The sequence below is a fragment of the Lissotriton helveticus genome, chromosome 11 (genome assembly GCF_964261635.1).
Source record: "Lissotriton helveticus chromosome 11, aLisHel1.1, whole genome shotgun sequence".
Taxonomy (NCBI): domain Eukaryota; kingdom Metazoa; phylum Chordata; class Amphibia; order Caudata; family Salamandridae; genus Lissotriton; species Lissotriton helveticus.
Genome location: NC_136072.1, coordinates 467,070,580 through 467,083,676, shown reverse-complemented (window position 1 = coordinate 467,083,676; position 13,097 = coordinate 467,070,580). Strand labels below are relative to the sequence as shown.

Here is a 13,097-nt window from a genome sequence, read left to right as displayed (position 1 = left end):
ATGATCCACACACCAGGAACAGAATCGCTTCCATTTTAGTGAGTATGTTTTGTTAGTGCTGACAGCTCTAGCTTTTGCAAGGACATCTCTGCAATCCTGCGGGATGCTCAGGTGGCTGAACTCGCGGTATTCAGGAGCCAGGCTGACAATTTCAGAGAGCTCAGGTTCGGGTGGAGAACCTGCCCTTGAGACATCGTGATCAGGGCCGGAAACTGCTTCAGGCGAAGAGGAGGCCGGGCAGATAGGCGATGAAGTTCCGTGAACCAGTGCTGCCTCGGCCAGGCTGGAGCAATGAGGATCAGAGTGCAGGGTTCCGATTTCATCTTTCTGAGGACCCTGGGTATTAGTGGGAATGGCGGAAAGGCGTACGCAAAGACGTTGCGCCATGCGATGGAAAATGCATTCCCGAGGGTTCCTGAGTGGTGATGCCTGCTTGCGAAGCTTGGGCATTTGGCGTTCTCTCTGGTGGCAAAGAGGTCTATGGCGGGAGTGCCCCACTCCTTGAAGATATGGTTCAGCACCTCCATGTCCAATTCCCATTCGTGGGAAGGAGACGTCTCTCTGCTCAGTGCGTCCGCCAAAACGTTGTCCTTGCCCGGGACATACTCCGCTTTTAATTCTATGCTGTGTTGTAGAAGCCAATTCCAAATTCTTTGCGATTCTCTTGATAATGAGATCGAACGTGTCCCCCCCTGTTTGTTCAGGTAATGCATCGTCGTGGTGTTGTCCGTCCTGACGAGCACCGGGGATTGACGAATGCGTGGGAGAAACGATTGGAGAGCTAGGAAAACTGCTCGTAATTCCAACAGATTGATATGCAGTTTTGTTTCTTGTGTTGTCCATTTCCCATTGATTTGTAGTTCCTGGAGGACTGCCCCCCAGCCTTCCAGTGACGCATCCGTAGTTATTACATGCGGCTCCGCTGGGAGTAGGAATGGCAAACCCTTCGACAGATGGCGGAGTGACATCCACCATTGCAAATGGTTGATAATGGGTCGAGTGACTCGTATGCGGTCCTCGAAAGAACCTGTGGCTTGCGTCCATTGTCTTGTTAGTGCTTCCTGAAGAGGACGCATTTTCAGACGGCAGTGCGGAATGAGCAGTATGCATGAAGACATCATCCCAAGGAGGGACTTGAACGTGCGGACTGGGAGAGTCTTCCTCGAAGCCACTGCCTTGGCTAAGGAGATGAGTTTGGTCTTTCTCTCCCGAGAGGGGAAAGCTCTGACCCGCTCCGTATCCAGAGTTGCTCCAAGGAACGTGATGACTCTGTTGGGTTCCAGAACCGACTTTGCGGCGTTGAGGGTCAGTCCCAGGCGGTGGAAAATATCCAGACAGGCGCTGGAGGATGAGGCTGCGCCGGCCTCCGTCGGTGCCTTCACCAACCAGTCGTCTAGGTATGGAAACACCTGGTGGCCTTGCTGACGAAGGAACGCTGCCACTGGAGACAGGCATTTCGTAAATATCCTCGGGGCCGATTTGAGACCGAATGGAAGGACACGAAATTGGTAGTGGTGTCCTGCCACCGCAAACCTGAGGAACTTTCTGTGTCCTTTGAGAATAGGTATATGGTAGTAGGCGTCCTGAAGGTCTAAAGACGTCATGTAGTCCCCTTCCTCCAGAAGACCCAGGATTTCTTGCAAAGTCACCATACGGAACGATTGTTTCTTTAGGAACACGTTGAGTGCCCTGAGATCCAGGATCGGTCTCCACTTCTTTCCTTTTTGGTGGATTAGGAAGAAGTGGGAGTAGAAACCTTGATTCATGTGGGCCCGTGGAACTTTCTCTATCGCTCCCTTCTGCAACATAGAAGTTATTTCCTGAAGAAGTGATCGCAGGTGCCTGTGTGAACGGTGGCACGGAGGTGTTGTTGGGGGAGTAGAGGTGAATTCTAGGGAATGTCCAAAACGAATGAGTTGGAGAACCCAACGATCCGTCGTTATGGATTGCCAATTTCGTAGGAAGTATGTTAGTTTCCCTCCAAGTCTTAAAGAATGTAGTGGTGGAGGGGCTAGCCAGGGAGACAAGTCATTGTCTGTTGCCAGCAGGCCGTTTTTGTCCCTTTCCTTTGTAATTGGATCTGCCATAGGAAGACTGCCTTCCCTGTTGGGGTTGTCGCTGTTGAAATTGCGGCTTGGACTGTGAATACGAGTACGAAGACCGATTCTGAAAGGAACCTTTGTATGAAGGTTGTCCTCTTCCCCTTTGGCCACGAAAGGACTGGGACCGAAATTGTAGAGTACCCAAAGCCTTGGCGGTATCTGTGTCCTTTTTAATGGTGGTAAGGGCCGTATCAATTTGTTCACCAAACAGATGCTGGCCATCGTAAGGCATGTCCAAGATCCTGGTTTGCACCTCCTGGCGGAAAGTGGTGGCCTTGAGCCAGCCCTGTCGCCTCAGGACTGCAGCTCCCGCCAGTTGCCGAAAGCCAGTCATGGCGGCATCAATGGCACAGTCGATAATTTCTGAGGCAGAGGTTTGTCCCTCCAAAAGAAGTGAATGTGCCTCTTCTCTGACATCTTCCGGCAGATTTGACAGATAGGGCGCAATGTCCGCCCATAGTTGGCGATTATAACGGCCAAGTAGAGCAATAGAATTAGCCACTTTAACAGTCATAGCTGATGTGGTCGTAAACCGTTTGCCCACGGAATCCAGTTTTTTACCCTCTTTATCCGGTGGCGTCGATAAAGGCGAGGCCGGATTCCTTGAGTTCTTCTGCGCCGCCTGAGTCACTACGGAATCTGGTTTGGGGTGACCAGTCAGGCATACCGGCGCCGTTGATGTGGCTTTATATTTCTTATCAAGCCTGGGCACCACCACCTGTACAGAAGCGGGTGATTGCATGATTTGCTTGCCCTGCTTCCAGATGTATTCAATAATTGGTATCGACCTTGAAATTTTCTTTGTGGGTTCCTTAAAGTCATAAAGGAAACATTCTGTCTCCTGAGATTCCATGGACATGTGGAATCTCTTGGCAGCCCGCTCCATGATGTTGTGAAAGCCACCGATGTCTGCAGGTGGAGACTCCGAAGTCTGTGGAGCTGGAGAGGCTGGAGAGTGTGCCACATAGTCTTGATCAGCGTCAGGGTCCGATTGGTCGTCATCCACTTCCCCTTCCTCTTGTTCTCGTTCTTCTTCCTCAGATGAGGAAACAGTTTGAATGGGCACCTGTGTCTGTGGAATGACCAGAGGAGTGGGTCTATGGCGAGAAGAAGGTGTTGGCGCCTGTGCTGGTGTTGGCGCGGAATGCTTCTCCGGGAACCTTTCCTTATAATCCTTAATAAGGTATTGCAGGTCCGAGACTATAGAAGCCGGAAGGCACACCATAGGAGTAACCTGAGACTGAGGCGGAGGGTGGACCTGTTGTTCAGGAAGGTCTTCCTCCTCTTCCGGCTCCTCATCTGTGGTTTGACATTTCAGCACTAGATCCGACGGGCTAGTAGCTTGCGTAAAGGAGTCCTCGTCCGACTCCTGACCTTGTAGTATACAGGCAGGTGGTAGTTGTTGTATCCTGCCTGGTGACGTCTGACTCGGCGTAATTGGCTTTTTAGTAATTTTTACCATGACGTGGCTCACTTGCGGTGGAAAGGCATCCATAGCATGGGATAGGAGTGCAGACTCCTTCCATGGTCCTGTAGATGGCAATGCTGGAGTCGGCGGTGCCTTGGCAGGCATTTTCGTCGACGAGAAGTTAGTCGTCGTCGTCGACGGTGGTTGTGACGACGATGTCTTCATCGACAGCAGCTTCGTCGACGGTAAGGTCCCCATCGTCGACGGTGCACTCGCCGTCGACGGTTTTCCCATCGTCGACGGGATGATCTTCGTCGACGAGGTTTGTTTCGTCGACGGTGCCGACTTCGTCGACGGGGTCGTCGTCGTCGATGACTTCGACGATGGTCTCGTCGTCGACGATGTTGTCGTCGTCGTCGACGGAGTGACCGGAATGGTCGACGACGTAGGTCTGCTCGACGACGACGAAGGCGTCATCCTCGTGGTCGATGAGTAGGCCGACGATGCCGTCGTCGTCGACACTGTCGTCGTCGACGTCGAGACAGTTTTCTGGGCCGAAAGCACCGTAGATGTCGTCGTCGTCGCCAGGACCAGTGGCACCTTCCTGGAGACAGGCGGGTCCTTGACAGACACAGATGGCTTGCCCTCTGAGGACTTTTTAGAAGTCTTCATAGGAGGGGTGTCTGTGGGGCTAGGGGAAGAAACCCTTGGCCTCTTCAAAGAAAATTGGGACGCTCCGGACCCACTCTCACCTTCTGATGCCAAGTCAGCAGTCTTGGTCTTGAGCCTGTTGAGCCACAACAGAAGTCGACCTTCCCGGTCCTTGAGGGTCTTGTTAGAGAAGGTCCGGCAGATTTTGCATTCCTTGGCCTGGTGGTGAGGGTAAAGACAATATAAACATCTATCATGTTTATCGTCGATGTGAAGCCTCTTCTTGCTGCAGGAAGAACAGGCCCTGAACAGACCTTTCTTCTGACCTTCAGACATGCTCTGAAAAGATTAATAATTCGTTTTTATGAAGAAAATAAGTTTCCTGAGGAGAGCTCAGGTGGAGACTCCCTAGCACAACGTGCGGTAGAAAATCTGAGAGACTTGGGCTCCTGACAGGAAGGTTCTAGAAGGAGGTAGTAGCTGATTGGCTGTTTCACTTTATTTGGTCCTTTTTTACAAAAGGACCCAGATAGGCCACCAAGGTGGGACCCTTGGGGCCTGCTCTGTTTGGTCCTTCCTACAAAAGGACGTGGATAGGCTACTAAGGTGAGACCTTCAGGCCTATTCTCTCTATGTATGTCTCTAGGACATTACTTTTTTATATACCGGAGGCTCCCGTCTCGACGACGGGGAATGATTCAGGCATGTGAATCTATGAAAGACACCCAAATACTGGATAAGTTATGTAAAGCTTGGGCCCTACCATGTGGTAGTGGTGTAGGGTAGGCAGCAGAGTCAGAGCGATTGCCAAAAGGTTAGGTGGTGGTTGGTGTCAGGTGCGACTTCAGTCGAGGTCATAGCAGATTTGGATAGCACAATGGGCTGTAAATCCTCAGCATCTGTGTTAATACAAACGGGAGCTTAAGCGGGCACCAAAGTCAGTGTCTGATGTGGATACAAAAGGGTACAGACAACGCCGAAGGCAGACCTGCAGAGGGAAGTCAGAGTGGAGGAACCTGCGTTTCCTTGGGACCTGAAGCAGCACCTTTGGTGATGATGCAATGGGGCCAACACAGGAGGAGGCGATAGAGCCAAAGCGGGCACCGAGGTCAGTGCTGGAAGCTATGTTGATCCAAGAGGTACAAACTTTGCTGAGGGTGGATCCGCCAATGTAAGTCTGACTGGAGGCTCCTGTGGTTCCTTTGGGCCAGAAGGCATGCCAGAAGGAGGCAGCAAAGTGCCAAAGAGCCACATCATAGCCTCACTGAAGGCTTATACGTGCCGCAATGGGGAAACATCCTTTACAACGCAACTTTTACCACGCAGTGCCTTTACGACACAACTTTTACAACGCAAACCATTACAACGCATTGCGCTGGGGGGCACTCTAGGATAGGGAATAGATTTAATTTACTATCCAACACCTTCCCTACTATCCACGGGGACTGAAGTTGGAATAGTAAATTAAACTATTCACTATCCAGCGCCCCGAAGCACTATGCGTTGTAAAGGTATTCGTTGTAAATACCGCGTTGTAAAGGCATGCGTGGTAAAAGCATTCGTGGTAATGTCATACATCCGCCGCAATGTATCCAATGGACTTGGGAACTCAGTGTGCTTCCGGACTTGACTCAGAATCAACTCCAATGTAGATCAGGAGCAAGACGGGATGGCCCAATGAAACCCATGCGCCCTCTCTGAAGTTCAAGAGTGGCATGAATGGGCCATTTTTGGCTAACATTTCTTATGTCTCTAACTTGCCAGAGGACTTTAACCAATATGACGACCTGCCGCATGAATGACTTTAGGAGCGGGACCTTCCTTTTAACTTTGACCATTCATGGTGTGGTCTTGTGCTTGGCGATGTAGAGTTTGATTTCATGTTTCCGTATGGCCTTTGGGTTCATCTGGGCACAGTCGCTAGAAGCCTTGGAGCTGTGACCTGACCCCAGGCACCACAAACAGACTTTGTGCTGGTCCATCACGGACATTTGTTTGTCACAGTTTCTGCACGGTTAAAACCCTGTTTTAAAGGGTGACATTTCCTTTCCTCATTGAATTTTAAGACTTCTTTTTGAGAAAGGGAGTCTTGTCAGAGAACAGGGAGTACCTCCAGATCTGAGTCTGAAGGCACGGAAAGAAATGAACTGACGTCAGCAAGCATGGGTAGCGCATTTATGCAGTACATCCTGAGCAAAACGATGTTGGTGTGGAGCCACACTCAAGCAGAGGTACTGCTGAAAAGTTTCCAGATTCAGTCTGATGCCTGGGGAATTATTAACAAGGCATGGAATCTGCAGACAGAAGTGCACATTATAATTTCTACCTGCTGCATTAAATCAGTAGGCTACTTAACTTTTTTACATCATCATGCCAATAAAATACTTTTTTAAGACTAGTCAGAATAGAGAAGATACTGTATGGACCCCATAGCAAAGGTCCACTAACAGATTTGCATATTTATTACCTGTGCTATTCTGTGGTGTTGCAGTTTGATGACACGTGAAACAGCCATCTGCATGCTCCCAAACACAGCCACTACTTCCAAGATCTTATCATCAAATGAGGGTGCAGTGAATGTCTGGAAGGAGAGGAAAAATTCAACTATTTTACAGAGATTTGTTGAAGAGGTAAAAAAACAAATGACTCACTGGACATCATACCTTTCCATTCTGGGCACATTCTTATATGTACGGAATGCTTGACTACATTTTTATAGATAGCATTCCTAGTTTTGAAAATTATCTAATAAATAAAACAAATCTATGCGAATCAACATTTTCACTACAGAATTGCAATATAAAGCACACCACTATACAATTCTGAATAACATTTCCCTTCAAAAAGAAAAAAAACACATTCAATGATGCATTTAGTTTATCCTTTAAACAACAAACAAAGGTGATGATACCTTTCCATCTGCGCTAATCCTTTACTATGCCCCCTTTTCAATGGCCACAGGCAATTAAGGAGGAGAAGCTTCACAGGCTGGATCTCAGGGGGGCGATCAGCTTTTATATAAACTGTACAAAGAACATGAGAACTGCCGATTGGCTCTATGTAGGGTATGCAATCAGTGGGAAGGGCATAGCAGTACAGAAGAGAACCTTGTCTAGGTGGATTATCTAATGTTTCAAAATGTACTATGGAACCACAGCAGGGAATTCAAGCCCAATCCACCAGGGAAAAATCCTTGACATCAGCTTTGATAAGGGGAGTCCCCCTGGCTGAAACCTTCAAGCCAGTGACAAGGGGAGGACTTTATTCCTTTGCTAAGCATTGCTGTATGGATTCAGAAGTGAGAAGGCAAAGAAAATTTTGCTCGCTCTGTCCTCTAGGATATCCTTGAATGACCATTCTTTCAAACCCACCACCTTTATGGGTACTGCTTTGGAATCTATTCAGAAGGTGAGGAATCTGCCTGAAGAAGTATCCATTAAAAAAGCATTTACCTCTTGGTAATGATCCTTCTGGAGGATACTCTATGAACTTGCAGATTTCTCATTGATCCCATTCACCTCCCAGCCTTGAAGAATGATCAAGATTTAATGGTTATTAAAAAGGTACAAAGTTAATATGTAGCAATGCATCTACTCAGGAATGATGTCACTTATAATGCTCACCTCGTACAGATGAAAAATGGATTGAAAATTAATGTCGGGGAGCTTAAGGGGGCACTTTATAGCTCTAGTGAAGCCAATTAAGTATTGTTTCCTGAGCCGACACAGAGCCAACGTCGCCTACAGTGTAGAAATACTACTGTAAAAGTTTCTGCTATCAGTCTGGAACCTGGACTATTCCGACGGTGTAGTATCTGCCGATAGAAGTACCCATCAGAAATTATATCATATTATGAGATGGTTTTCAGGAAGATGGAGGCATGAGTGTTTTGTTGGAACACAGTGTGAGGTTTATGTGCACATGGTGATGTTGCCAGGGGTGGACGAATCACACTTTCTATTTTTTTTGGTCACTATATAAAGTCCTAGGAGGAAATGGCTTTGGTAAATAATGAGAAATAAGGTCATTCGGAGGTATTGGGACATTCTTTTCTCATGCACAGTAGAACTCTGCAGGGTTGCTGTCTTTGCTTTTTGTTTTTACTCATGCTTGAATTCTTATGTTTATTTCAGTCTATACTTGAGTTCAGCGGCGGTTTCTTTATTAGGGCGCAGGGGCATTGCCCCCAGGTCGTATGCCCAATATAAATGTTTTACAGACTTTATTGTTTTCCATTTTATTTTAGCCGCGGTGCCAGGAAAGTTAACCTTACAGGAGAGTGAAGGGTGGGACTGTGCTCCTGGGAGCCTGCTTAAGGGTGACTGACAGGTCAGGTGCTGGGCCAGGCTTCCTTGGGGTGAAGTGTGCAGGCCAGGTTGGAAGGGCACCTTGTTCTGCCCAGCCCAGAATTCTCACTTTAACCCTTGCACACCCGCGCAATTTATGAGGACAGGGGATTGCTGCCACAGCCCTCCAAGTCTCCTAAGAAGTGTTGGCAGATCATGACCAAGCCAATCATTGCACTGCTCTCATGATGTTTACTAACATAAAGAGCAAGGAAGCAGAGTGAGAATTGGTTCAGGAGTCGTAGGAGTGCCATGCTGGTGGTTACAAGTTCGATGCATGCATGCCTGGAGGTATGATGTAACAACTAGTGTTCTTCTCTGAGACGGACTGGGACCATACAGTGAGTCACTTATTGTGGAAGGTGAGGTGTGCCTCATAAAATAAATAACATTGCCACATTGTAAAGAAGATGTATTGACGGTTTATTTTTTTTAAAAAAATGTGTTGTCCTCATTCGCCTTTCACCCTCTTGAGAAGAAGCCAACCGCCTTTCGTAACCCTGCTGAACAAGTTCAGGAGACTTTGATAGATCAAAAAGCACAGCGGACGGAAGGGATGTCAAGAGGTGAGGAAAGGGTTTTTACTCCACCTTGGTCTTTATAGCCCTGACGGACCATATCGGTGACCTGGGGAACCCAAACAAAGGTCCATGGAGTAACCAAGAAAGGCATAATCATAGGACCTGGGGGGAAAAAAAAAAACCCGGGCTCACTATCTCCACTGTATCAATAAATCCCAGAAAGCGATCTTATTCTTCTTGCAGGATCTAGCCATGTCCATCGTGGATACTTCATATAACAAGGTCAACCAATCTGAGTGGGATGGTGCTACTGAGTCAACCCAATGCTTGCATATTTGTCTCCTAGCCATCAAAATTGCATAAAACAATAGAGATCTAGCAGGGCCCGTAATGTGGTCATTGAGGCCAAAGATGATTAGCGGCAGACTGATATCCGATTATATTTTCAGGATGGACTCAAGAGTCTTCTTCACATTTTCCCAGAAGGTGCAAATAGAGGGGCAATCCATAAACAAATGCACATCTGATGCTTCTGGCAACCCACATTTGTTACAGACTTTCCCTATCTGAAATTTCGATAGCTTGAGTGGGGAAAGATATGCTCTATGGGCTGTGAATAGATGATTTCGCTTCAACCAGGCAGGTTTAACTAATCTGTGCAGGGTATTAAATGAATCCATCCAGACCGAATCCCATTGAACCTCCATCAACTCTCCCCATAGCTCTTCTGGTAGTTTAAAGACGCCATCGATTTCCTCCTCTATTCTCCAGTACCACACTGAGTCCTCCTTTTTACCCACCGGCCTCACCACTAATTGTTCTTCCAATTTATGGGTCTGCCCTAAAACTATAGTGTGGCTAATCTGGGCTTGAGTCCAGCTTTTAATCTGGATGTACTTAAATCTGGAAAGGCCAGACCCCGCTCTCTCTCGTAGATCGTCCCAAGAAGGTAGGGAACCCCCATTCATCAAATCCCCCCACGTTGTGATCCCGGAGTCTCTCACTGGTTTAATCAAACTGTCCTGAAAGCATGCGGGTGTGCCGGGGGAATCCCACAGTGGTGCAAATCTGGAAAAATAACAGCCCCAATTTTCTTCTTATTGTGGTCCAACTTTTAACTATCGATTGGAGAACCTTTAATGTAACTTTTTTTTTTAATGTGGGCACCAAATTTAAACATAAACCTTCCTCCGGTAGCCCTGCCCCCCTTAACATAGCCCTGGACATCTCACCTCCTGCTGTACTAATGGGCATTTTCAGCAACATCCTTGAATGTGAGAGCTGAAATGCTCAAGCATAGTATTGCAAGTCGGGTGAACGCCAATCCCCCTTTATCCCTTTTCCACCTAAGCTTCTTCCAAGCCAACCTAGTTGATCTATACTGCCAAATAAAAGAGTTTATCTGCGCTATATGGGCAACCTACACGCGCCGACCCAGATCGAATATCTGCCTTTCTGTCTGAACTCCAAATCCCGGTACTGACCGCCGAGGCCCAAAAGGACCTCGAGGGACCTATCACCCAACACGACATACGGGGGACGATCAAATACCTGAATCGCAAGAAGACGCCGGGCATGGATGGACTCCCAGTGGAGTTTTATGCGATCTACTCAGATATCTTGGTGCCGGTCCTGGAGAAAGTCTACCGAGCGGCACTGGTAGAAGGCCGATTGCCTGAATCCACGATGCAGGCACTAGTCGTCTCGCTACCTAAACCCAGGAGGGATGCTCTAGAGATGACAAACTACAGGCCGCTATCGATGCTCTCAACAGAATACAAAATACTCAGCAAAATTATAGCGCTGAGATTGCAGACGCACCTCCCGGCCCTGATCCACAGAGATCAATGCGGGTTTCTTCCGGATAGGAGCACCTCCATGAACACGCGACGATTGCACGCTCTCATGGCGTCCACTCCTTCGACCCTCCCTAGGGCGGGTTGTATAGCCTTGGACCTCCGACAAGCTTTTGACCCACTGGCCTGGTCGTATATGTTCCCGGCTTTGGAGGGATTTGGGATCCCTGCCCCCCTTTTGGCGTGGATCAGATTGCTTTATACTGCTCCGTCAGCAAGGGCAGGTACGGGGAGACCTATCTCTGACGCATACGTGATCCATCGTGGCACTAGACAGGGATGCCCCTTGTCCCTGCTGCTTTTCGTCCTGGACATGGAACCCCTGGCTGTGGCCCTGCGGACGAGGTTGGGACAGAGGGGTATCCCCAGCAGTGGAGTCCAACATTTGATATCGATCTACGCGGACGATATATTGTTGTTCCTCCGCGACCTGGAGACCAACCACACGGACATATACGAGATCTTTGAAAACGTCTCCGCAATCTCGGGCCTGGCCATTAACCCTGAGAAGTCCATTGGCTTCTACTTCCGGGATATTCCGAATCCCGGCTCCATACCTTTTGGAGCTCACCTTATCCCGGTGGCTCCTGCCACATTCAAATACCTGGGGATCCAGGTCTATAGGCGACAGGCGGACCAGATAGCGGGAAATATTAACAAAGCCATCTCCAGTCTCCGCGCCTCGGTAGGGTTTTGGACGACACTGCCACTTTCGATCATGGGAAGAATCGCGATCTCTAAAACGGTCATGCTCCCCCGCATGCTTTACTTCTTTGTTAATCTACCGGTAATTCTTCCACAGCCTATCTTTGACACCCTCAATTCGCTCCTGACCACTCAGATCTGGGGGGCGGGGAGACGACGGATTGGCCTTTGAAACTACAGTTGGGCACCAGAGTCGGTGGGCTGGGGGCCCCTGACTTTAGAGGTTACTACTATGCTAGTCAACTTCAATGGCTATCTTACTGGACGGCGGGACGGAACCTGCACGAAATAGATTATACGACTGACAGACTGAGACGGGGAGAGCTGCATGCCCTGCTACTCCCGAAAAGCGGCATTCCTGCGGAGTGTCACCCACTCCTGCGCACAGCTCTGAGATGTTGGCGGAAAGCCTTAGCATATACGTCCTCGGCTGAGGCGTACGCGGCCAACATTCCCCTGTTGGGTGTTCCGACGCCACAAGGCAGGCTTACGGACAGGGCGCTTCAGCCATGGCACGAGGCGGGCGTGAAAAGAGTTGGGGACTTTTTTGGAGACGACCCCCTTCTTACTCATGAGGCCTTTGTACAGGCCACTGGTGCCCCCCCCCAGACTGTACCTACTGCATGCCGCTGTCACACACTACATACAACACAGATAGGCACCACAACGCCTACAACCCCCACAACACGAACTAGTACACTTGATATACTACTTGGGACCGGGAGGACACCTAGTGAGATGGTTGTACACGGGGGTTAGAGCGCATGCAGCAGTCTCACTCACCGCGCTTATGCGAACATGGGCGCATGACACGGGTCAGGAGTTGTCTGAAAAAGACTGGGCCACGATACTGGAACATCCCAGGCGGGTGTCTTGTAATGTCCTGTTCAGATTTATACAAGCGATGGTTTTACACAGGGCATACCTGACCCCTATGAGGCTCCAAAAGATGTTCCCGGGCTCTCCCCATAATTGTCCACGCTGCGGAGAGGACCTGGCTGGGTTCTTACATATGTTGTGGTTGTGCCCACGACTCCGGGAGTATTGGTTGGGGGTGTGCCGGACGCTGCGGATGGTCACAAACCTGCCGGTACCGGAAGAGGCGCCGTACTGCCTGTTGGGTTTGCGTAGAAGACCTAAAGGCTTAGTAGCTTAGTAGCGCTATATAAATTTGTTTTCATTCATTCATTCATTAAGGCGCAGAAGGTCCAATTGAAACTACTGGACCTGGCACTGCTGTTGGCACTCAGAACGATCACAATGAGATGGAAGTCCCCTAGACCCCCAGGGATACTCCTTTGGCAGGCAGAGGTGCTTAAATGGGGTAGGGCGGAGGGGACAACACTTCGGAGGGAGGAAACACGTGGCCTCCGGAAATTTCCAATTTCCCAAGAATGGGAGGCTATGCTCATTACACTGGAGAGCGAGGACCTCAGCCTAAGTATGGGAAACGGGCCGGAGACCTAGACAGGCAAAGCCACACGGAATACAATGAGTGAGGGAGTGCC

At 49.0% G+C, this 13,097-nt stretch overlaps 1 protein-coding gene across 6 annotated transcripts in view; it reads right to left on the bottom strand.

Moving 5' to 3' along the window:
• The window catches only part of DGKD (diacylglycerol kinase delta), a 977,235-nt gene that overhangs the window by 206,716 nt on the left and 757,422 nt on the right, over positions 1 to 13,097 (bottom strand). For all 6 annotated transcript variants that reach the window (XM_078666032.1, XM_078666033.1, XM_078666031.1 and 3 more), the window contains one exon: positions 6,629 to 6,742. In XM_078666032.1, coding sequence (XP_078522158.1) covers positions 6,629 to 6,742 — 114 coding nt within the window. The remainder of the gene's footprint in view (positions 1 to 6,628; positions 6,743 to 13,097) is intronic.